Source organism: Pseudophryne corroboree, chromosome 4 (assembly GCF_028390025.1).
Source record: "Pseudophryne corroboree isolate aPseCor3 chromosome 4, aPseCor3.hap2, whole genome shotgun sequence".
In the NCBI taxonomy this organism is placed as follows: domain Eukaryota; kingdom Metazoa; phylum Chordata; class Amphibia; order Anura; family Myobatrachidae; genus Pseudophryne; species Pseudophryne corroboree.
The window spans coordinates 206,739,885-206,766,845 of NC_086447.1; the positions used below are offsets into that span (position 1 = coordinate 206,739,885).

General features: G+C 46.9%; 1 protein-coding gene across 4 annotated transcripts in view; it reads left to right on the plus strand.

Moving 5' to 3' along the window:
• The window catches only part of LOC134909209 (vitamin K-dependent protein C-like), a 139,503-nt gene extending 113,426 nt beyond the window's left edge, over positions 1-26,077 (plus strand). For all 4 annotated transcript variants that reach the window (XM_063915858.1, XM_063915857.1, XM_063915859.1 and 1 more), the window contains one exon: positions 25,339-26,077. In XM_063915858.1, coding sequence (XP_063771928.1) covers positions 25,339-25,949 — 611 coding nt within the window. In that variant the 3' untranslated portion in view covers positions 25,950-26,077. The remainder of the gene's footprint in view (positions 1-25,338) is intronic.
• The last annotated feature ends 884 nt before the right edge of the window (positions 26,078-26,961 follow it).

Below are 26,961 nucleotides of genomic sequence, written 5' to 3' on the forward strand. Positions count from 1 at the left end.
TCACTGTCAACCCCACCGTGTTCTGTCACCGTGTCGCCCAGAGGCATCACCGGGTGTGGTGACACCCGGAACGCACTCTGTACTATAACACCCCCCCCCCCCCCCCCCCCGCTCGGGCCGCGTGGCTCCCGAAAAGTGGGTGTGACCTAATTTAGAAGGGGTGTGGCCTGGTGGGTCTTTTCTCTTTCGCTCCGGGGGCATGTCCAGCTTCCCCAAAGATGCTGGCTGACCCCGGAGACTGGACTGTGTGTGTGCCGGCTCTTATCTGTGACAGCGCACTAAGAAGATATTTGATGTGGATAAAGACCATATTTGATGTGGATAAAGACAATGGACCTCGTGCCCCAGCCAAACAGATGAACGAAAACATATAATATCATCATAGGAACATTTGAAGCATCAGATTACTGCCAAACACTGTATTCTGTAATGTGATGGGAAAAAGATACAAGTCTTATTGAATAACCTGAGAATCAAGTTGAGAACTAATCATGAAGTCGACCATTCAGCCTGCAGAGGAGATCGTGACTTGGAGTTACCTGGAGAACTAGGAAAAGGCATTGTAGGAGGAGTCGAGAAGAGTCGCAATCTTCTAAGGGATTCCAAACCATCCTCTGGGGTCTTAATAGTGTAATATCGGCCGCTGAAAGAGAATTTGAGAGAAAATGGGAGTCTTCATCTGTAAAGAATCTTCCGATTGCGTAGAGCTTTAGTAACGGGTAACATCTCCCTCCATTTACTAAGAGTAGAAGGGACTAACTCTTTGAACAGAAGGAGGTTAGAACCCTTATAGGGAACCACTGGTATTCCTCGACATGCCTCCAGAACTTTCGACTTAATCTGATGGAAGTGCATCCTTAAGATACTATCTCTGGGAGGATGATCTGAAGGAGGCTTTGCTCGAAGGGCTCTGTGAGCTCTGTCCAAGAGGAATTGGTCATCTGAAAGATCCGGGAGAAGATGATGAAACAAGCCATTAAGATAGTCTGGTAGAGCAGAGTTATCAATGGACTCAGGAACATTTATAATACGTAAATTGTTCTCAAGATCTTCAACATGTTCATGTAAGGATTCCACTTCGGAGCGTAGTTCCGAGACTTCTTGGGATACAAACATCCTGATAGTTACAAAGCTAGTCAGTTTTTTGCTCGAGAATATCGGTACGTGATCCCAATGAGGAGATTTCCGATTTTAAATCCTGTATAGCTGCACGCAGTTCAACCCTAAATGTAGTTGCGATCGGCTGTACCAAAGAATCGTAAGGGTCAGAGTCTGAAGAAAAAGCAGTACCCGAATTAGGTGGGGATGCACTGGGATCCGGGGCTGTCATGGGCGATGCAGACTGTTGGTTTACATTTTTCCCCCGCTTGGGGACAAAGAAGGATGCCATATCTCCGGGAGGGTTTTTGCGATTTCTATTAGACATCTTCAGGGTTTCCTCTCCTCTTAACCCTCCATTCGTTTATTTTTTATTAGTTAAACTGAATTGAAGTGTATAGGTGAATGGTAACTCAGCTGAGAAGTTATAGTGCAGAATAGGAAGTGCCCATATGCCTCGTAGTTAGCTGTATAACAGTCACGGGTGTGGTATGGTATGCCGGCGCCGGAAGCCCGACCGCTGGCATACCGACAGCATGGCGAGCACAAATGAGCCCCTTGCGGGCTCGCTGCACTTGCCACGCTGTGAGCAAGGTGGCGCGCTAAGCGCGCCACGCTATTTATTCTCCCTCCAGGGGGGTCGTGAAAAACTGTTGGTATGCCGGCTGTCGGGATTCCGGCGCTGGTATACTGTGCGCCGGGATCCCGACAGTCGGCAACCTGAATACCACCCAGAGTCACATAGCTTTAAGCAGCACAGGTGTTATAAAGGCAAAGGCTGTGCTCCGCTTCAGTGGAAGGTACTGAAAGTGTTAATTATAATACTGTGTGTCCCCCTTGGACGTCACTGAAGATCCCCACCGCTGGGAGACAGAAGAATCCAGTCCCGCTGACCCGCTGCACCCCCTGCGGGAGACAAGACAGGCGCCAGCAGGAGCCACCATGATCCCCTGAACACTGGGGGATAGGCAGCTGCACTGTGACATCCAGCCTGCGGTGAGCAGGCTCTCAGCGCTGCAAGTCCCCGGAGTGGCCGTCGGACAGGATATTCCAGCGGGCAGGTGAGCAGGAGATCCTGGCACCACACCGCTACACGAGGGAAGAAGGGTCACCGGCACAGTGTCTTCTCTCCAAGCGGGTCACGGGCGGAAGTGGGGATGATTGAGGTCCCGGCTCAGAGGCAGCGAACAGACCGCAACCCGCAAGGACGGAGGTGCCATCCCCTGGCTCCGCAGTGTGAGTTCACGGGCACCAGGCAGTAAGGCACAGCGGATACAGCAGGCAGCAGGGCCCATGGAGATTTAGCAGAGAAAATAGGGCTGTAAAAAGGGGTGAGTAAGTTGGAGCTCATGCACCCTGCTGCCGTCCCGTTAGCTGACCAGGCCATGCCCCCTCAACAAGCTTAATTTTTTACATTTTTCGAGAGGGAGGAGGGCTTCCATCCTCATGAGAAGCTGAGCCACCAGTCATAAACATAGGCCAAGGCATTAGCCTTTCCTTGCCACTTTGTATCGTGAATGGCATATTGCCAATTTTACGTTTCTCGTCAGATAATTTCTTTTTGTTTCTGATTATTAATTTTTGGTTCTTGGATTTTACACATGCTCTATGACATTGGACATCGGCCTTAGCAGACGATGTTGATGGAATTACATCGTCAATGTCATGACTGGTGGCAGCAGCAGCTTCAGCACTAGTACTAGGAACTGGAAGTGTTTCCTGATCTTCCACTATTTTTCCCCTCCAAATTGTTGTTCTCCATTTCACAGGACAGCGCCCCTTTATTATTACAGCACACAGAACAGTGCCTCTTTATTTTCACAGCACCCCTGTATACTTACAGCATACCTGGCCAGTGTAATGTTATTTGAACAGCAGCACTCATTTTTAACAACTGCTCCTCTGAATTTTTACAACATACAGGGCCAGCAGCACCCCTATATTTTACAGCATACAGCAGTGTGCTTTTCATTTTTAACTGCGCCCCTGAATCTTTACAACATACAGGGCCAGCAGCACCCCAATATTTTACAGCATACAGGAGTAGTGTGCTTTTAATTTTTTATTTTTTTTTCAAAACAATGTTTATTGAAGAAAGGTAAAGATATGTGTACAAAATTCCATGTCTAGATTCATAGTGGAAAAATACAGAAAGTGGTAATATGAGGTAGTTCAGGGTCATACAGTTATAGTCCGGCATGTGGAAAAAGCATGTAAAGTTACATATAATGCAAGTAAGTAGGTAACAAATATTCACCATAGATAATATTCCACTCCTACAATCCAGGATTGGCATATCGCTTAGTGAGATGCGAGCACTCTCATTAAAGGAACTTGAAAGTACCTAGTAGTATTAAACATCTGTTATAAAGCTCAATATCTGACCGCTTAGACACCTAGCATCTGGTATTCCACTACAGACAAGGAGGTGCTTTTAATTTTTAACAACTGCACGCCTGAATTTTTACAACATACAGGGCCAGAAGCAGAGGCGGAACTACCGGCAGTGCAGGCAGTGCACTGCACTGGGGCCCGCCTCTGTCCAGGGGCCCAAGCATGTAATGAGTCAAACTGACTCATTACATGCCGCTGTGCGCTGCAGGCAACCGCTGCCCACAGCGCACAGCCGCCCGGAGATAGGAGCTGAGCAGCGGTACAGACGGGGGAAGGAGGAGGGAGCCGGAGGACGGAGCCGCAGCAGCGCTTTGTTACTGGTGGAGGCGCTGCTGCTGCTGCTCCTCTGCTTCCCTATAGGCTGTCTTCCGAGAACAGCCTATAGGGAAGCAGAGGGGCAGCAGCAGCAGCGCCTCCACCAGTAACAAAGCGCTGCTGCGGCTCCGTCCTCCGGCTCCCTCCTCCTCATTCTCTACTGCCCGGGAATCGTCGTCTGACGCAGCTGCACCGAGGAGCCTGAGGGTAAGTATAATTCTTCTTTCTTTCTTTCTTTCTTTCTTTCTTTCTTTTTCTTTCCTTCTTTCTTTCTTGTGCCTGCCTGCCGCAATGTGTAAAAAGGGGGGACTACCTGCCGCAATGTGTAAAAAGGGGGGACTGCCTGCCGCACTGTGTAAAAAGGGGGGACTGCCTGCCGCAATGTGTAAAAAGGGGGGACTACCTGCCGCAATGTGTAAAAAGGGGGGACTGCCTGCTGCACGGTGTAAAAAGGGGGGACTGCCTGCCGCAATGTGTAAAAAGGGGGGACTACCTGCCGCAATGTGTAAAAAGGGGGGACTGCCTGCCACTATGTGTAAAAAGGGGAATCTGCCTGCCGTAATGTGTAAAAATGGGGACGCTGTCTGCCGTAATGTGTAACAAGGGCACGCTGTCTACCGTAATGTGTAAAAAGGGCACGCTGTCTGCCGTAATGTGTAACAAGGGCACGCGGTCTGCCGTTATGTGTAACAAGGGCACGCGGTCTGCCGTTATGTGTAACAAGGGCACGCGGTCTGCCGTTATGTGTAACAAGGGCACGCGGTCTGCCGTTATGTGTAAAAAGTGCACGCTGTCTGCTGTAATGTGTAAAAAGAGGAATCTGTTCGCTGTAAGGTGTAAAAGGGTCTCTACCTGGTGTAGTGGTGCTACTGTGCGGCGTAATTTGAATAATGGAGACTACTGTGTTGGTATTATTTTGTGGCCACACCCCTTCCCCACGAAGCCACGCCACTATGTATTTTTGCGAGCGCCTACGGCGCGCACTGCCCCCGGGGTGGACTTGGATGGGGGGGGGGCCCAAAGCATTTTGTCGCACCTGGGCCCACCGCTTGCTTGTTCCGCCACTGGCCAGAAGCACCCCTATATTTTCCAGCATACAGGAGGACAGTGCCCCTGCACCCTGTACAACACAGTTACAGCCAGGACAGCAACACCTATGTACAGCTGCAGCACATGAAACACCAGTGACAGCCAGGGCAGCCAGGACTGCACCCATAACACAGCACAGGTACACAACAGTGACTGCAGCAGCACCCATATAGAGCACACAATAACCCCACTCGACGCCACCACCCACAGAGAGACACAGAGATCTGTCTCCCACACTCTCCAAGTCCGGAGTGAAAATGGCGGCGATGCGCGGCTGTTTATATGGAATCCAAATCTTGCGAGAATCCAACAGCGGTATGATGATGTTTTTAGAGATGAGCGGGTTCGGTTCCTCTGAATCCGAACCCGCCCGAACTTCAGGTTTTTTACACGGGTCCGAGCAGGCTCGGATCTTCCCGCCTTGCTCGGCTAACCCGAGCGCGCCCGAACGTCATCATCACGCTGTCGGATTCTCGCGAGGCTCGGATTCTATCGCGAGACTCGTATTCTATATAAGGAGCCGCGCGTCGCCGCCATTTTCACACGTGCATTGAGAGTCATAGGGAGAGGGCGTGGCTGGCGTCCTCTCCGTTTAGAGAAGAGAGAGACACAGTATTTCGGGGAGCATTATTAGGAGGAGTACTACTATACTGTATACTACTATACTACTTGCTGAAGTGATATTTATAGATTAGATAATAGATAGTGTGACTGTAAGTGTATTATCTGACTTGTGGGGGAGACACTGACAGTGGGGAGCAGTTAGAGTCTGAGAGCAGGACTCAGGAGTACATATAACGTACAGTGCACACTTTTGCTGCCAGAGTCAGTGCCACACTGCCATTGTTGTGACCACACTGACCACCAGTATAATAATATATTTTGTGATTGTCTGCTTAGGCCTCGGAGTACTAGTTGCAAGTTGCAACGTGACCTGTCCTGAAGTGACCACCAGTTTAATAATCAATCACCACCAGTTTAATATATATATATATATATATAATTGTATATAATATATATATATATATATATATATATATATATATATATAATATTGTATACCACCTACCCGTGGTTTTTTTTTTTTTTCATTCTTCTTTATACATACTACTATAGTAGCTTACTGTAGCAGTCTGCGGTGCTGTGCTGACCTGACAGTGTCCAGCAGGTCCGTCATCAGTCATTACATAATAAATATATATAGTACCTGTCCGGCTGCAGTACTAGTGATATTATATTGATTTCATCTCATTATCAATAATTTATCATCCAGTCTAGACTCTATATTAGCAGCAGACACAGTACGTTAGTCCACGGCTGTAGCTACCTCTGTGTCGGCACTCGGCAGTCCATCCATAATTGTATACCACCTACCCGTGGTTTTTTTTTTTCTTTCTTCTTTGTACATACTACTATAGAGTATAGTAGCTTACTGTAGCAGTCTGCGGTGCTGCTGAGCTAACAGTGTCCAGCAGGTCCGTCATCAGTCATCATTACCTAATAAATATATTATCTACCTGTCCGGCTGCAGTACTAGTGATATTATATATATATACATACATATATATATTGATTTAATCTCATTATCAATCATCCAGTCTATATTAGCAGCAGACACAGTACGTTAGTCCACGGCTGTAGCTACCTCTGTGTCGGCACTCAGCAGTCCATCCATAATTGTAGACCACCTACCCGTGTTTTTTTTTTTCGTTCTTCTTTGTACATACTACTATAGTATAGTAGCTTACTGTAGCAGTCTGCGGTGCTGCTGAGCTGACAGTGTCCAGCAGGTCCGTCATCAGTCATCATTACCTAATAAATATATTATCTACCTGTCCGGCTGCAGTACTAGTGATATTATATATACGTACATATATATATTGATTTCATCTCATTATCAATCATCCAGTCTATATTAGCAGCAGACACAGTACGTTAGTCCACGGCTGTAGCTACCTCTGTGTCGGCACTCGGCAGTCCATCCATAATTGTATACCACCTACCCGTTGTTTTTTTTCTTTTCTTTCTTCTTTGTACATACTACTATAGAGTATAGTAGCTTACTGTAGCAGTCTGCGGTGCTGCTGAGCTGACAGTGTCCAGCAGGTCCGTCATCAGTCATCATTACCTAATAAATATATTATCTACCTGTCCGGCTGCAGTACTAGTGATATTATATATACATACATATATATATTGATTTCATCTCATTATCAATCATCCAGTCTATATTAGCAGCAGACACAGTACGTTAGTCCACGGCTGTAGCTACCTCTGTGTCGGCACTCAGCAGTCCATCCATAATTGTATACCACCTACCCGTGGTTTTTTTTTTTTCGTTCTTCTTTGTACATACTACTATAGTATAGTAGCTTACTGTAGCAGTCTGCGGTGCTGCTGAGCTGACAGTGTCCAGCAGGTCCGTCATCAGTCATCATTACCTAATAAATATATTATCTACCTGTCCGGCTGCAGTACTAGTGATATTATATATACATACATATATATATTGATTTCATCTCATTATCAATCATCCAGTCTATATTAGCAGCAGACACAGTACGTTAGTCCACGGCTGTAGCTACCTCTGTGTCGGCACTCGGCAGTCCATCCATAATTGTATACCACCTACCCGTGGTTTTTTTTTTTTCTTTCTTCTTTGTACATACTACTATAGAGTATAGTAGCTTACTGTAGCAGTCTGCGGTGCTGCTGAGCTGACAGTGTCCAGCAGGTCCGTCATCAGTCATCATTACCTAATAAATATATTATCTACCTGTCCGGCTGCAGTACTAGTGATATTATATATACAACATACATATATATATTGATTTCATCTCATTATCAATCATCCAGTCTATATTAGCAGCAGACACAGTACGTTAGTCCACGGCTGTAGCTACCTCTGTGTCGGCACTCAGCAGTCCATCCATAATTGTATACCACCTACCCGTGTTTTTTTTTTTTTTCTTTCTTCTTTGTACATACTACTATAGTATAGTAGCTTACTGTAGCAGTCTGCGGTGCTGCTGAGCAGACAGTGTCCAGCAGGTCCGTCATCAGTCATCATTACCTAATAAATATATTATCTACCTGTCCGGCTGCAGTACTAGTGATATTATATATACATACATATATATATTGATTTCATCTCATTATCAATCATCCAGTCTATATTAGCAGCAGACACAGTACGTTAGTCCACGGCTGTAGCTACCTCTGTGTCGGCACTCAGCAGTCCATCCATAATTGTATACCACCTACCCGTGGTTTTTTTTTTTCTTTCTTCTTTGTACATACTACTATAGTATAGTAGCTTACTGTAGCAGTCTGCGGTGCTGCTGAGCTGACAGTGTCCAGCAGGTCCGTCATCAGTCATCATTACCTAATAAATATATTATCTACCTGTCCGACTGCAGTACTAGTGATATTATATATACATACATATATATATTGATTTCATCTCATTATCAATCATCCAGTCTATATTAGCAGCAGACACAGTACGTTAGTCCACGGCTGTAGCTACCTCTGTGTCGGCACTCGGCAGTCCATCCATAATTGTATACCACCTACCCGTGGTTTTTTTTTTTCTTTCTTCTTTGTACATACTACTATAGTATAGTAGCTTACTGTAGCAGTCTGCGGTGCTGCTGAGCTGACAGTGTCCAGCAGGTCCGTCATCAGTCATCATTACCTAATAAATATATTATCTACCTGTCCGGCTGCAGTACTAGTGATATTATATATACATACATATATATATTGATTTCATCTCATTATCAATCATCCAGTCTATATTAGCAGCAGACACAGTACGTTAGTCCACGGCTGTAGCTACCTCTGTGTCGGCACTCGGCAGTCCATCCATAAGTATACTAGTATCCATCCATCTCCATTGTTTACCTGAGGTGCCTTTTAGTTGTGCCTATTAAAATATGGAGAACAAAAATGTTGAGGTTCCAAAATTAGGGAAAGATCAAGATCCACTTCCACCTCGTGCTGAAGCTGCTGCCACTAGTCATGGCCGAGACGATGAAATGCCAGCAACGTCGTCTGCCAAGGCCGATGCCCAATGTCATAGTACAGAGCATGTCAAATCCAAAACACCAAATATCAGTAAAAAAAGGACTCCAAAACCTAAAATAAAATTGTCGGAGGAGAAGCGTAAACTTGCCAATATGCCATTTACCACACGGAGTGGCAAGGAACGGCTGAGGCCCTGGCCTATGTTCATGGCTAGTGGTTCAGCTTCACATGAGGATGGAAGCACTCAGCCTCTCGCTAGAAAACTGAAAAGACTCAAGCTGGCAAAAGCACCGCAAAGAACTGTGCGTTCTTCGAAATCCCAAATCCACAAGGAGAGTCCAATTGTGTCGGTTGCGATGCCTGACCTTCCCAACACTGGACGTGAAGAGCATGCGCCTTCCACCATTTGCACGCCCCCTGCAAGTGCTGGAAGGAGCACCCGCACTCCAGTTCCTGATAGTCAGATTGAAGATGTCAGTGTTGAAGTACACCAGGATGAGGAGGATATGGGTGTTGCTGGCGCTGGGGAGGAAATTGACCAGGAGGATTCTGATGGTGAGGTGGTTTGTTTAAGTCAGGCACCCGGGGAGACACCTGTTGTCCGTGGGAGGAATATGGCCGTTGACATGCCTGGTGAAAATACCAAAAAAATCAGCTCTTCAGTGTGGAGGTATTTCAACAGAAAAGCGGACAACAGGTGTCAAGCCGTGTGTTGCCTTTGTCAAGCTGTAATAAGTAGGGGTAAGGACGTTAACCACCTCGGAACATCCTCCCTTATACGTCACCTGCAGCGCATTCATAATAAGTCAGTGACAAGTTCAAAAACTTTGGGCGACAGCGGAAGCAGTCCACTGACCAGTAAATCCCTTCCTCTTGTAACCAAGCTCACGCAAACCACCCCACCAACTCCCTCAGTGTCAATTTCCTCCTTCCCCAGGAATGCCAATAGTCCTGCAGGCCATGTCACTGGCAATTCTGACGATTCCTCTCCTGCCTGGGATTCCTCTGATGCATCCTTGCGTGTAACGCCTACTGCTGCTGGCGCTGCTGTTGTTGCTGCTGGGAGTCGAAGGTCATCCCAGAGGGGAAGTAGTAAGCCCACTTGTACTACTTCCAGTAAGCAATTGACTGTCCAACAGTCCTTTGCGAGGAAGATGAAATATCACAGCAGTCATCCTGCTGCAAAGCGGATAACTGAGGCCTTGACAACTATGTTGGTGTTAGACGTGCGTCCGGTATCCGCCGTTAGTTCACAGGGAACTAGACAATTTATTGAGGCAGTGTGCCCCCGTTACCAAATACCATCTAGGTTCCACTTCTCTAGGCAGGCGATACCGAGAATGTACACGGACGTCAGAAAAAGACTCACCAGTGTCCTAAAAAATGCAGTTGTACCCAATGTCCACTTAACCACGGACATGTGGACAAGTGGAGCAGGGCAGGGTCAGGACTATATGACTGTGACAGCCCACTGGGTAGATGTATGGACTCCCGCCGCAAGAACAGCAGCGGCGGCACCAGTAGCAGCATCTCGCAAACGCCAACTCTTTCCTAGGCAGGCTACGCTTTGTATCACCGCTTTCCAGAATACGCACACAGCTGAAAACCTCTTACGGCAACTGAGGAAGATCATCGCGGAATGGCTTACCCCAATTGGACTCTCCTGTGGATTTGTGGCATCGGACAACGCCAGCAATATTGTGTGTGCATTAAATATGGGCAAATTCCAGCACGTCCCATGTTTTGCACATACCTTGAATTTGGTGGTGCAGAATTATTTAAAAAACGACAGGGGCGTGCAAGAGATGCTGTCGGTGGCCAGAAGAATTGCGGGACACTTTCGGCGTACAGGCACCACGTACAGAAGACTGGAGCACCACCAAAAACTACTGAACCTGCCCTGCCATCATCTGAAGCAAGAAGTGGTAACGAGGTGGAATTCAACCCTCTATATGCTTCAGAGGTTGGAGGAGCAGCAAAAGGCCATTCAAGCCTATACAATTGAGCACGATATAGGAGGTGGAATGCACCTGTCTCAAGCGCAGTGGAGAATGATTTCAACGTTGTGCAAGGTTCTGATGCCCTTTGAACTTGCCACACGTGAAGTCAGTTCAGACACTGCCAGCCTGAGTCAGGTCATTCCCCTCATCAGGCTTTTGCAGAAGAAGCTGGAGACATTGAAGGAGGAGCTAACACGGAGCGATTCCGCTAGGCATGTGGGACTTGTGGATGGAGCCCTTAATTCGCTTAACAAGGATTCACGGGTGGTCAATCTGTTGAAATCAGAGCACTACATTTTGGCCACCGTGCTCGATCCTAGATTTAAAGCCTACCTTGGATCTCTCTTTCCGGCAGACACAAGTCTGCTGGGGTTGAAAGACCTGCTGGTGAGAAAATTGTCAAGTCAAGCGGAACGCGACCTGTCAACATCTCCTCCTTCACATTCTCCCGCAACTGGGGGTGCGAGGAAAAGGCTCAGAATTCCGAGCCCACCCGCTGGCGGTGATGCAGGGCAGTCTGGAGCGACTGCTGATGCTGACATCTGGTCCGGACTGAAGGACCTGACAACGATTACGGACATGTCGTCTACTGTCACTGCATATGATTCTCTCACCATTGAAAGAATGGTGGAGGATTATATGAGTGACCGCATCCAAGTAGGCACGTCACACAGTCCGTACTTATACTGGCAGGAAAAAGAGGCAATTTGGAGGCCCTTGCACAAACTGGCTTTATTCTACCTAAGTTGCCCTCCCACAAGTGTGTACTCCGAAAGAGTGTTTAGTGCCGCCGCTCACCTTGTCAGCAATCGGCGTACGAGGTTACATCCAGAAAATGTGGAGAAGATGATGTTCATTAAAATGAATTATAATCAATTCCTCCGTGGAGACATTGACCAGCAGCAATTGCCTCCACAAAGTACACAGGGAGCTGAGATGGTGGATTCCAGTGGGGACGAATTGATAATCTGTGAGGAGGGGGATGTACACGGTGATATATCGGAGGATGATGATGAGGTGGACATCTTGCCTCTGTAGAGCCAGTTTGTGCAAGGAGAGATTAATTGCTTCTTTTTTGGTGGGGGTCCAAACCAACCCGTCATTTCAGTCACAGTCGTGTGGCAGACCCTGTCACTGAAATGATGGGTTGGTTAAAGTGTGCATGTCCTGTTTATACAACATAAGGGTGGGTGGGAGGGCCCAAGGACAATTCCATCTTGCACCTCTTTTTTCTTTAATTTTTCTTAGCGTCATGTGCTGTTTGGGGAGGGTTTTTTGGAAGGGACATCCTGCGTGACACTGCAGTGACACTCCTAGATGGGCCCGGTGTTTGTGTCGGCCACTAGGGTCGCTTATCTTACTCACACAGCTACCTCATTGCGCCTCTTTTTTTCTTTGCGTCATGTGCTGTTTGGGGAGGGTTTTTTGGAAGGGACATCCTGCGTGACACTGCAGTGACACTCCTAGATGGGCCCGGTGTTTGTGTCGGCCACTAGGGTCGCTTATCTTACTCACACAGCTACCTCATTGCGCCTCTTTTTTTCTTTGCGTCATGTGCTGTTTGGGGAGGGTTTTTTGGAAGGGACATCCTGCGTGACACTGCAGTGACACTCCTAGATGGGCCCGGTGTTTGTGTCGGCCACTAGGGTCGCTTATCTTACTCACACAGCTACCTCATTGCGCCTCTTTTTTTCTTTGCGTCATGTGCTGTTTGGGGAGGGTTTTTTGGAAGGGACATCCTGCGTGACACTGCAGTGACACTCCTGGATGGGCCCGGTGTTTGTGTCGGCCACTAGGGTCGCTTATCTTACTCACACAGCTACCTCATTGCGCCTCTTTTTTTCTTTGCGTCATGTGCTGTTTGGGGAGGGTTTTTTGGAAGGGACATCCTGCGTGACACTGCAGTGACACTCCTAGATGGGCCCGGTGTTTGTGTCGGCCACTAGGGTCGCTTATCTTACTCACACAGCTACCTCATTGCGCCTCTTTTTTTCTTTGCGTCATGTGCTGTTTGGGGAGGGTTTTTTTGGAAGGGACATCCTGCGTGACACTGCAGTGACACTCCTAGATGGGCCCGGTGTTTGTGTCGGCCACTAGGGTCGCTTATCTTACTCACACAGCTACCTCATTGCGCCTCTTTTTTTCTTTGCGTCATGTGCTGTTTGGGGAGGGTTTTTTGGAAGGGACATCCTGCGTGACACTGCAGTGACACTCCTAGATGGGCCCGGTGTTTGTGTCGGCCACTAGGGTCGCTTATCTTACTCACACAGCTACCTCATTGCGCCTCTTTTTTTCTTTGCGTCATGTGCTGTTTGGGGAGGGTTTTTTGGAAGGGACATCCTGCGTGACACTGCAGTGACACTCCTAGATGGGCCCGGTGTTTGTGTCGGCCACTAGGGTCGCTTATCTTGCTCACACAGCTACCTCATTGCGCCTCTTTTTTTCTTTGCGTCATGTGCTGTTTGGGGAGGGTTTTTTGGAAGGGACATCCTGCGTGACACTGCAGTGACACTCCTAGATGGGCCCGGTGTTTGTGTCGGCCACTAGGGTCGCTTAGCTTAGTCATCCAGCGACCTAGGTGCAAATTTTAGGACTAAAAATAATATTGTGAGGTGTGAGGTATTCAGAATAGACTGAAAATGAGTGTAAATTATGGTTTTTGAGGTTAATAATACTTTGGGATCAAAATGACCCCCAAATTCTATGATTTAAGCTGTTTTTTAGTGTTTTTTGAAAAAAACACCCGAATCCAAAACACACCCGAATCCGACAAAAAAAATTCGGTGAGGTTTTGCCAAAACGCGGTCGAACCCAAAACACGGCCGCGGAACCGAACCCAAAACCAAAACACAAAACCCGAAAAATTTCCGGCGCTCATCTCTAGATGTTTTCTGGTTTCCGAGTCTGGCGGGAAGTCCCGGGCCGGGCTCGGGACGTGATGTTCAGGGGGGTTCGGTTCTCAGGGAACCGAACCTGCTCATCCCTACTATCTATGTGTTGTGCCATCTTCCCAAAGATATCACCGGAAAGATGGCGCCGCCAGCAACAGCGCAGGTATCCTGGGGGGCAGCAGCCTGGCCCAGGTCATTTACTTTGTGCAAAACCACAATTTGTCTGTTTTTGAAGCTTTAGTAAATCTACCCCCTAAGCCAGTGGTTTCCAAACTTTTTTGAATCACGGCGCCCTAGAATATCAGATTTTTTTCACGGCACCCCTGGGCCAAAAATTTTTTATTGAGAAATGTAGAAAGAAATATTACATTAAGTAGATTGCGTTTATATGTCATCCTTAGGGTCAGTTGTGTGGTGAGGGACAAGATTTGCTTCTGTTTGGCCACATATTTTATGACTGGCAGCCACCAGCACTGGTTTTGCCTATTATATTGACCATGAATAATTTGAATTGGTCCTGGACCACCAACCCAGGGCACCCCTGCAAGTGTCCCGAGGCACCCCAGGGAGCCACGGCACACAGTTTGGGAACCTCTGCCCTAAGCTGATTCTGGGACAAGAACCACAGTGCAGCTGATGTCCTTTGAGTTGCTGTAGAAGATATGTAAATTAACACAAAGGGGGTTATTCAGAGTTGTTAGCAAACCAAAAAACTTAAATTGGGCAAAACCATGTTGCACTGCAGGTGGGGCAGATATAATATGTGCAGACAGAGTTAGATTTGCAGCCAGTATTTACCCTGCACAAAAACAATATAACGCACCCAAATCTACCTCTCTCTGCCACATGTTACATCTGTCCCGCCTGCGATGCCACATGGTTTTACCAAATTGCTATCTTTTTTGGTTTGTTAACAACTCTGAATAACCCCCAAAGACAATAAGCAAACAACAAGGAAGAGCAATAGATTAGAGTAGTTCTGCATCATGTGACCATACACATGGGCAGGAGTTGACATATGGGTTGCTGCAACAGGACCTCCTCCCCACCAAGGACAGGCCACCATGTACTGTCTTGGGCTCTCAAGTTGGTTTGCTTCACAGTGCAACCTCTATGGTGTGGGCCTCCTCTGCAGAGGTAGGTGGTTGATAGATAGACAGTCAATAAGTTGACACCATAAGGTCGACAGGGTCAAAAGGTCGACAGGGTCAAAAGGTTGACATGCAAACGGTCGACACCCAGGTAGTCAACAATTATTTTTTATGGTGTTTTCATGTCGACCGTTTGTCCATATCAACCTTTTGACTGTCGAACTTTGACCCTGTTGACCTTTTGACCCCGTTAAGCTTTTGACTGTCTACTTAATGCTGAAAAGGGTCAACACAGAGAAACGATATTCTTTGAACAGGATTGTGGAATTGTTTAACAGAAAGATGCACTGATGACACAAAGTTTACACGGGTGTGGTATGCGTTACCAGTGGCCGGGATCCCGGCGGTCAGCACCCCGATGCCGGGATCCCAGCCGCAGAATGCCGACCTTTGGGATAGTGAGGGGGCGGGATGTAGGTGGAGGTGTTGTGATCAGTAGTCTTCTGACCGCCGGTCACATAACTACATCCTGATTACACATCCTCACCTCTATGGGGAAATTAAAGTGTTTTGCACGCCGGCAGCCACCAGATAGCATCCCAAGGAGAAATTCAAGTTTCTCTAACGTCCTAAGTGGATGCTGGGGACTCCGTAAGGACCATGGGGAATAGCGGCTCCGCAGGAGACTGGGCACATCTAAAGAAAGCTTTAGGACTAACTGGTGTGCACTGGCTCCTCCCCCTATGACCCTCCTCCAAGCCTCAGTTAGATTTCTGTGCCCGACGAGAAGGGTGCACACTAGGGGCTCTCCTGAGCTTCTTAGTGAAAGTTTTAGTTTAGGTTTGTTATTTTCAGTGAGACCTGCTGGCAACAGGCTCACTGCATCGAGGGACTAAGGGGAGAAGAAGCGAACTCACCTGCGTGCAGAGTGGATTGGGCTTCTTGGCTACTGGACATTAGCTCCAGAGGGACGATCACAGGTTCAGCCTGGATGGGTCCCGGAGCCGCGCCGCCGGCCCCCTTACAGAGCCAGAAGAGCGAAGAGGTCCGGAAAAATCGGCGGCAGAAGACGTTCCTGTCTTCAATAAGGTAGCGCACAGCACTGCAGCTGTGCGCCATTGCTCTCAGCACACTTCATACTCCGGTCACTGAGGGTGCAGGGCGCTGGGGGGGTGGCCCTGAGACGCAATAAAACACGATAAAAATACCTTACATGGCAAAAAATACATCACATATAGCTCCTGGGCTATATGGATGCATTTAACCCCTGCCAGAATATACAGAAAAACGGGTGATAAGGCCGCCGAAAAGGGGGCGGAGCCTATCTCCTCAGCACACTGGCGCCATTTTCCCTCACAGCTCAGTTGGAGGGAAGCTCCCTGGCTCTTCCCTGCAGTCACTACACTACAGAAAGGGTTAAAAAAAGAGAGGGGGGCACTAATTAGGCGCAGTATTAAAACATACAGCAGCTATAAGGGGAAAAACACTTATATAAGGTTATCCCTGTATATATATAGCGCTCTGGTGTGTGCTGGCATACTCTCCCTCTGTCTCCCCAAAGGGCTAGTGGGGTCCTGTCCTCTATCAGAGCATTCCCTGTGTGTGTGCTGTGTGTCGGTACGTTTGTGTCGACATGTATGAGGAGAAAAATGATGTGGAGACGGAGCAGAGTGTCTGTAACAGTGATGTCACCACCTAGGGGGTCGACACCTGAGTGGATGTACTGTTGAAAATTACGTGACAGTGTCAGCTCTGTATAAAGAAACAGTGGTTGACATGAGACAGCCGGCTACTCAGCTTGTGCCTGTCCAGACGTCTCATAGGCCGTCAGGGGCTCTAAAGCGCCCGTTACCTCAGATGGCAGATACAGACGCCGACACGGATACTGACTCCTGTGTCGACGGTGAAGAGACAACCGTGATTTCCAGTAGGGCCACACGTTACATGATTGAGACAATGGAAAATGTTTTATACATTTCTGATAATACGAGTACCACCAAAAAGGGGTATTATGTTCGGTGAGGGAAAAACTACCTGTAGTTTTCCTGAATCTGAGAAATAAAATGAGGTGTGTGATGATGCGTGGGTTTCCCCCCGATAACAATTGATAATTTCTTAAAAAGTATTGGCTGTATACCCTTTCCCGCCAGAGGTTAGGGTGCATTGGGAAACACCCCCTAGGGGGGATAAGGCGCTCACACGCTTGTAAGAACAAGGGCTCTACCCTCTCATGAGATGGCCGCCCTTAAGGATCCTGCTAATAGAAAGCAGGAGGGTATCCAAAAATGTATTCACACACATACTGGTGTTATACTGCGACCAGCAATCGCCTCAGCCTGGAGGTGCAGTGCTGGGTTGGCATGGTCGGATTCCCTGACTGGAAATATTGATATCCTAGATAAGGATAGTATATTATTGCCTATAGAGCATTTAAAAGATGCATTTCTATATATGCATGATGCACAGCGGAATATTTGCCGACTGGCATCAAGTATAAGTGCGTTGTCCAATTCTACCAGTAAAATGGTCAGGTGATGCGGATTCCAAACGGCATTTGGAAGTATTGCCTTTGAAAGGGGACATTTGGGGTCGGTCTTTTAGACCTGGTGGCCACGGCAACAACTGGGAAATCCACGTTTGTACCCCAGGTCGCCTCTCAAAATAAGACGCCGTATTATCAGGCGCAGTCCTTTGTTGGCAAGCGGACAAAAGGTTCCTCTTTTCTGCTCGTGACAGAGGGAGAGGAAAAAGGCTGAAGAGATTACCCAGTTCCCAGGAACAGAAATCCTTTCCCGCCTCTGCAAAAGCCCTCAGTATGAAGCTAGGGCCTTACAAGCTCAGGCACGGTGGGGGCCCGTTCTCAATGAATTTCAGTGCGCAGTGGGCTCACTCGCAAGTAGACCCCTGGATCCTTCAGGTAATATCTCAAGGGTACATATTGAAATTCGAGACGTCTCCCCCTCGCCGTTTCCAAAAGTCGGCTTTACCGACGTCTCCCTCTGACAGGGAGGCAGTTTTGGAAGCCATTCACCCAGCAGGTGATAATCAAGGTACCCCTCCTGCAACAGGGAACGGGGTATTATTCCACACTATTGTGGTACCGAAGCCAGACGGCCCGGTGAGACCGATTCTAAATCTAAAATCTAAAATCTTTGAACACTTACATACAGAGGTTCAAATTCAAGATTGAGTCACTCAGAGCAGTGATTGCGAAGCTGGAAGAAGGGGACTACATGATGTCTTGGGACATCAAGGATGCTTACCTTCATGTCAAAGTTTACCCTTCTCACCAAGGATACCTCAGGTTATGGTACAGAACTGTCACTATCAGTTCAGACGCTGCCGTAGGGATGGTCCACGGCACCCCGGGTCTTTACCAAGGTAATGGCCGAAATGATATCCCTTCGAAGGAAGGGAATTTTAGTTATCCCTTACTTGGACGATTCCCTGATAAGGGTAAGATCCAGGGAACAGTTGGAAGTCGGTGTAGCACTATCTCAGGTAGTGTTGCGGCAGCACGATTGGATTCTCAATATTCCAAAATCGCAGCTTGTTCCGACGACTTGTCTTCTGTTTCCTAGGGATGTTCCTGGACACAGTCCAGAAAAAAGGTGTTTCTCCCGGAAGAGAAAGCCAGGGAGTTATCCGAGCTAGTCAGGAACCTCCTAAAACCGAACCAAGTCTCAGTGCATCAATGCACAAGGGTTCTGGGTAAAAATGGTGGCTTCCTACGAAGCAATCCCATTCGTTAGATTCCACGCAAGAACTTTCCAGTGGAACCTACTGGACAAATGGTCCGGGTCGCATTTTCAGATGCATCAGCGGATAACCCTGTCACCAAGGACAAGGGTATCCATCATGTGGTGGTTGCAGTGTGCTCATCTTCTAGAGGGCCGCAGATTCGGCATTCAGGACTGGGTCCTGGTGACCACGGATGCCAGCCTGCGAGGCTGGGGAGCAGTCACACAGGGAAGGAATATCCAGGGCTTAGGGTCAAGCCTGGATACATCACTTCACATAAATATCCTGAAGCTAAGGGCCATTTACAATGCTCTAAGCTTAGCAAGACCTCTGCTTCAAGGTCAGCCGGTGTTGATCCAGTCGGACAACATCATGGCAGTCACCCACGTAAACAGACAGGGTGGCACAAGAAGCAGGAGGGCAATGGCAGAAGCTGCAGGGATTCTTCGCTGGGCGGAAAATCATGTGATAGCACTGTCAACAGTATTCATTCCGAGAGTGGACAACTGGGAAGCAGACTTCCTCAGCACGACCTCCACCCGGGAGAGTGGGGACTTCACCCAGAAGTCGTCCACATGATTAAAAAACTCGACAGGTATTGCGCCAGGTCAAGAGACCCTCAGGCAATAGTTGTAGACGCTCTGGTAACACCGTGGGTGTACCAGTCAGTGTATGTGTTCCCTCCTCTGCCTCTCATACCCAAGGTACTGAGATTGATAAGATGGAGAGGAGAAAGCACTATATTCGTGGCTCCGGATTGGCCAAGAAGGACTTGGTAACCGGAACTTCAAGAGATGCTCACAGAGGATCCGTGGCCTCTACCTCTAAGAAGGGACCTGCTCCAGCAAGGACCCTGTCTGTTCCAAGACTTACCGCGGCTGCGTTTGACGGCATGGCGGTTGAACGCCGGATCCTGAAGGAAAAAAGGCTTTCCGGATGAAGTCATCCCTATCCTGATCAAAGCCAGGAAGGATGTAACCGCAAAAACATTATCACCGCAATTGGCGAAAATATGTTGCGTGGTGCGAGGCCAGTAAGGCCCGACGGAGGAAATTCAACTGGGTCGATTCCTACATTTCCTGCAAACAGGAGTGTCTATGGGCATGAAATTGGGGTCCATTAAGGTTCAAATTTGCGGCCCTGTCAATTTTCTTCCAAAAAGAACTAGCTTCAGTCCCTGAAGTTCAGACGTTTGTAAAAGGGGTACTGCATATACAGCCTCCTTTTGTGCCTCAAGTGGCACTTTGGGATCTCAATGTAGTTTTGGGTTCCAAAAGTCACATTGGTTTGAACCACTTAAATCTGTGGAGTTAAAATATCTCACATGGAAAGTGGTCATGCTGTTGGCCCTGGCCTGGGCCAGGCGCGTGTCAGAATTGGCGGCTTTATCCTGAAAAAGCCCTTATCTGATTTTCCATTCGGACAGGGCGGAATTGAGGACTCGTCCTCAGTTTCTCCCCAAGGTGGTTTTCAGCGTCTCACCTGAACCAACCTATTGGTGGTGCCTGCGGCTACTAGGGACTTGGAGGCCTCCAAGTTGCTAGACGTTGTCAGTGCCCTGAAAATATGTTTCCAGGACGGCTGGAGTCAGGAAATCTGACTCGCTGTTTATCCTGTGTGCACCCAACAAGCTGGGTGCTCCTGCTTCTAAGCAGACTATTGCTCGTTGGATTTGTAGTACAATTCAGCTTGCACATTCTGTGGCAGGCCTGCCACAGCCAAAAATCTGTAAATGCCCACTCCACAAGGAAGGTGGGCTCATCTTGGGCGGCTGCCCGAGGGGTCTCGGCTTTACAACTTTGCCGAGCAGCTACTTGGTCGGGAGCAAATACGTTTGTAAAATTCTACAAAATTAATATCCTGGCTGAGGAGGACCTGGAGTTCTCTCATTTGGTGCTGCAGAGTCATCCGCACTCTCCCGCCCGTTTGGGAGCTTTGGTATAATCCCCATGGTCCTTACGGAGTCCCCAGCATCCACTTAGGACGTTAGAGAAAATAAGAATTTACTTACCGATAATTCTATTTCTCATAGTCCGTAGTGGATGCTGGGCGCCCATCCCAAGTGCGGATTGTCTGCAATACTTGTACATAGTTATTGTTACAAAAATCGGGTTATTATTGTTGTGAGCCATCTTTCAGAGGCTCCTCTGTTATCATGCTGTTAACTGGGTTCAGATCACAGGTTATACGGTGTGATTGGTGTGGCTGGTATGAGTCTTACCCGGGATTCAAAATCCTTCCTTATTGTGTACGCTCGTCCGGGCACAGTATCCTAACTGAGGCTTGGAGGAGGGTCATAGGGGGAGGAGCCAGTGCACACCAGTTAGTCCTAAAGCTTTCTTTAGATGTGCCCAGTCTCCTGCGGAGCCGCTATTCCCCATGGTCCTTACGGAGTCCCCAGCATCCACTACGGACTATGAGAAATAGAATTATCGGTAAGTAAATTCTTATTATTTCTTCACTGGGGCGCGCACAGCTGCTGGCACTGACATTACTGTTACGTCATATTTAAGGTCTGAAAACTAGATATCAATAATTCTGTATGGTTTCTTGGTCCATGATCAGGAGCAAAATTATAAAAAAGGCTGAGCCTGTCACTTGGTACCCAAGCAACAAGATATTTTATTCTTTCATTTTCACAAAAAATATATATAATGTAGAACTGTGCATATATAGATATGTAACACTGGTAGGGCAGTGGTATATTTAAAATCAATGTAATAACAATAAAAGAAAAACAGCTTATATAAAATATTAATTCATAAAATGTAACCACATGGCAATTAAACTTTAAAACTTCATATAATACACATCAATGTGCTGTTATCACTTATTCTTAAATCCCTTTTTGAGAATCCCAGTATTGCTTGTGAAAAATAACTTGCACAGTCTAAGATAGTCAAGTTTGACAGGTCTAAATAGGACTGTACTTCTGAAGAACATCTTGTGCAACAGAGGTTCCCAAACGCGGTCCTCAAGGCACCCCAACGGTCCAGGTTTTAAATGTATCCATGCTTGGCCACAGGTGACGCAATTAGCACCTTAGTCAATTTGATTTAACCATCTGTGCTGAGCCATGGATATACCTAAATCCTGGAATGCTGGGGTGCCTTGAGGACCGCGTTTGGGAACCTCTGTTGTACAGATATGTCTTCATACATCTTAGCTGCAGTCACGCCAAAAAAAGCCCTTCTTGGAGTCGGGGCATCTTTTTGCGGGACACACGAGGAGACTGTGCTGAATAATTTGATATATGAATCTTGAATATCTGTGTGACTGTGGGGTAGATGTATTATACTGCTGGCTGTTATTTGTGTGGACCCGCTTCACCTCTGGATCACGGTGAAGTGGGTCCAGATACCATCCGCTTGTATGAAGCAGTCTATTGCCGAAAAGGGAGATTGTTAGCCGGGGCATTTTTACAGAGAAGGGGGCCTGTGTGCAGACTCCGGGTGAGCCCCTCCTTTTCACAGCACTGTAGACTCTGGCATACTCAGTCTACCGTGCATGTGCAGGTCTCTGGAAACATGGTGCCCGCCATGTTCTGGAGACTAAATTCCTACTGCACATGCATGGTGGCCATTTTGCCGTCAATTTTTTACCGTGGTTGGAGCTCCGGAGCGGGACTCCAGAAAGATAAGTAATAAAACATGGATGTAATGTGTGCGGTGCCCACATTTCACCCATTATAGAAACGCCAATCATGTTACCTCTCCTGCACAGCGAATTCCACTCTCCCTCTGTCTGCTTGTGACTGGCGCATGTGCTGGTCATCTTCTCCCAGCTGCACTTCTGGCTTAATGAAGAAAAAAACGTAATTGTTATTTTGTAAGCAGAATCCCTAGCTATTGGAACTGATATAAAGCTGTCAAAATCAATAGCTGCAGTTGACAGTCAGTACCACAGACCTTTCACAGTGGCAAACGCAAGATTTCTATAGGGGGTTTCCAAATGCAATCCATAATCTTCCACTCTGCAGAAAATTTTAGCACGTGCAGGAGTTTGGGGGAGCGGCAGAAGAACCTTGTAATAACCCTGGACATTAACGTAAACATTGGTCTTTTTATACACTGGATACTGTATGGAATACAGTATTAATATTTAACACTATAGATGGTCTAGGTTATAGACAGTATTAAACATATTTAAAATATACAAATAAGATAAGTGGTCAGGAAAAGGTTAAACATACCATAATAAATAAATAAATAAACAAACATAATAGAAGCAGTACTGCATTTTCTAAGCACACATTCTCCCACCTCATGGTAAGGTTCCTGTCTGGTAGCTACTCTCTGGTCCAGTGCACTTATTGAGGACTTCACACACAGCAAACCTGGTAGAAGAAGCTGCTACCACTGGACATGTGCAGCAGCTCTGCTCTGTTCTGTCCCTTTTACTGCATGATGTGACGGAATCTCTAGTAATAGTATTATACACCATTTTTATTGTTGTCACAATGTGAGCCACTGCCCAAGAGGAGGGGTGTTATCTGGACAACCGGAAGCCCCCCTGTGTTTGCCTATGCTTCATACATTTACTTGCACATTGGCATACTACCTTAAATATAGGAGTGCCAATAATGACGGCCCTGTCATTCTGATCACTTCCCTGCAGGAAAGCTGTAACAGCTGTACATAACATGCACAGTTACCGATTTTGTCCCTAACAACCCTTCATACATCTTCCCCAGAGTCTTTGAATCTGTGGGCCTGATTCATGTTTGTAAGTAAAGCATAAATAACAATCAACTATGCAAAACCATGTTGCCCTGCAGGTGGGGCAGATGTAACATGCAGACAGATTTATATTTGGATGGGGTGTGTTCAAACTAAAACCTAAATTACAGTGTAAAAATAAAGCTGTCCAATATTTGTGGGATACATGAAAAACAAGCCAGTATTTACCCTGCACAGAAATAATATAATCCACCCAAATCTAAATCTCTCTGCACATATTACATCTGCATACCTCCCAACATTTTGTTTGTGTGAAGAGGGACACACGCGCGGCTTCGTGCTCCAGAAAAGGAGCGTGGCCTGAGGAAAAGGGGCATGGCTTCACGGGATGACCGCGATCGCGAGCCACGCCCCCATTTTCGTCACTGAGGGGGCATCCCAGCGCTCTGTGAGCCGCTGGCATGCCCCCTCTCCCTCTGACTCCAGTGAATAGACGCTGTGCGCATGCGCACAGCGTCTATTCACCGCTGTTCTGCTAAGCAGGGCAGCAAGAGACAGATCCTCCCAACTGCCCCCCCCCCCCCCACCGCGGGACACTGTGGCCCGCGGGTGGGACAGCGGGACAGTCCCCAAAAAACGGGACTGTCCCGCGAAAATCGGGACAGTTGGGAGGTATGCATCTGCCCACCTACAGTGCAGCATGGTTTTGCCCATTTGCTTGCTTTTTTGCTTTAAATACCATGAATCAGGCCCTGTATACGAAATGCTACAATTTAGTTCTGTTCTTCTCCTTGTACATACTCAGTCACACACAATATACAAGTGTCATATCAAATTAATATGCACAGTCTCCTTTTGTGTCATAGAGGGTAATTCAGAACTGATCGTAGCAGCAAATTTGTTAGCAGTTGAGCAAAACCATGCAATGCACGGTGGGCAGATATAACATGTGCAGAGAGAGTTAGATTTGGGTGGGGTGTGTTCAAAGTGAAATCTAAATTGCAGTGTAAAAATAAAGCAGCCAGTATTTACTCTACACAGAAACAATATAATCCACCAAAATCTAACTCTCTCTGCACTTTATATCTGCCCCCCCCTGCAGTGCACATGGGGGGTCATTCAGACCTGATCGCTACTTAGGGGTTTTTTGCACTGCTGCGAACAGATAGTCGCCGCCCATAGGGCAGTGTATTTTCACTTTGCAAGTGTGCGAACGCATGTGTAGCAGAGTTATACGAACAGATCTTGTGCAGTGTCTGAGTAGCCCAGGACTTACTCAGCCGCTGCGATCACTTCAGCCTGTCCGGGAGCGGAATTGACGTCAGACACCCTCCCTAAAAACACTTGAACCCGTCTGCGTTTTTCCGGAAACTCCCTGAAAACGGTCAGTTGCCACCCACAAACGGCCTCTTCCTGTCAATCACCTTGCGAATGCCTGTGCAAATGGATCTTTCACCTCATCCCGTCGCTGACTGCCGATGCCCGTTGTAGCTGTCTGCCACGCCTGCGCATTGCAGTGCATATGCATGCGCAGTTCTGATCTGATCGCCCGCTGTGTGAAAACGCACAGCAGCGATCAGACCTGGGTTAGGCCCTTAGTACATAGAAACTCGGTATTTATTTGAAAAGAACGGTTTAAAATTTCTTACAAAATAATTAGCAAACCTAAATTGATGGAAAGGTTATTTTCTGCCAGCAAATGTCATCTTTTCAGGTTAAATGTCATTCACAGTCATGTCTCATGCTTACTGTATATAGAACTATCAATGTTTCATTAGTCCTAATGGGAGTTCAAATGACATCTACGCATTATTCATTGTGTTCTTATATCTATGCATATGATACCGCTGGCTGGCCGAGGTATATACTATGTTGACGGATGTTGTGTGATGTTGAACGAGTTGTTTCATTAGGATACATATGCATTTATTTTGTTCTTTATATTCTGTGTGGAAATTCCAATAAATACATTTTGAAAAAAATAACATAACTCTCTTCACATGTCACACAGGTGAATATGACCGTCGGATACTGGAAGACACAGAGCAGCAAACTTATGTGATCAACATTATCCTGCATCCTGAATACAACCCTGAAACTACAAATAATGATATAGCCCTACTGCGTCTCAATGAGCCAGCAGTGTATAACAAGTATGTGTTGCCCATCTGTCTACCAAGTAAAAGACTTGCTGAAACAAATTTGACGCAAGAGGGCACTGACACCATAGTAACGGGCTGGGGAAGCCAGGATGGATCATTGCGCAACACCTCTAAGATCCTCAGCTTTATACAGATCCCCATAGTTCCCCGTGAGAATTGCTCGGAAGTCATGAATAGCCATGTATCTGGTAATATGTTATGTGCTGGAAGGTTGGGGGAGAATCAGGATGCTTGCACTGGAGACAGTGGGGGGCCCATGGTCACCAGGTTTGGAGACACCTGGTTTCTTATTGGCTTAGTGAGCTGGGGCGAGGGATGCGGAAGATTGGATAATTTTGGAGTATATACCAAGGTGGATCGTTACCTTGAATGGATCAGTGAGCAAATTACAAACAGTGAAGAGGAATTAAAAAAAAGTCTTGTTAATAAGTCAAATAAATCCAAATCACGTAATACTTAAAGGTTCCCCATAATCTATCACTATTGTCAAATGCAACTCAATGAAGATATTACATGCATTGCCATAAAAACAACACTGTTTTACTTTGTAATGAAAACAAAACCAATAAAGCTCAAAAATGCACCAGTTGCCATTGTATTGCTTTATTTGTGTTACAGAAAGCAATGTACAGTATTTAAACAGAGTGGCACACACAATTACAGCTATCTGGCATTCCATTACAGGTGCCTCTTTGGGAAGTACCATACTAGAGATGTGCGGCAGACATTTTTCGGGTTTTGTGTATTGCTTTTGGATCTGGGTCCCCACTCGTGTTTTGGATCTGGATTGGTTTTGCCAAAACCACCCTTTTGGGTTTTGGATCTGGATGATTTTTGAAAAAAACATAAAAACAGCTAAAATCACAGCATTTGGGGGTCATTTTGATCCTACGGTATTACTAACCTCAATAACATTCATTTTCACTCATTTCCAGTCTATTCTGAACACCTCACACTATTGTTTTTAGGCCAAAAGGTTGCACCGAGGTGGCTGTATGACTAAGCTAAGTGACACAAGTGTGCGGCACAAACACCTGGCCCATCTAGGAGTGACACTGCAGTGGCAGACAGGATGGCAGTTTTAAAAACTAGGCCCCAAAGAGCACATAATGCAAATAAAAAAAGAGGTGCAACGAGGTCACTGGATGACTAAGCTAAGTGACATAAATGGGCGGCACAAACAGCATCCAAGTAGGCATGTCAGTATACATACTGATATGCCTACTTGGATGCTGTCACTGATCTAATCCTCCACCATTCTTTCAGTGGTGACAGCATCATAAGCCGTGACAGTAGACATGTCAGTAATCGTTAGCAGGTCCTTCAGTCCGGACCAGATGTCAACACTTGCTCCTAACTGCCCTGCATCACCGCCAGTGGGTGGGCTAGTAAATTGGATCTTTTTCCTCACAGCCCCAGTTGCGGGAGAAAATGAAGGAGGAGCTGTTGGCGGGTCACGTTCTGCTTGAGTT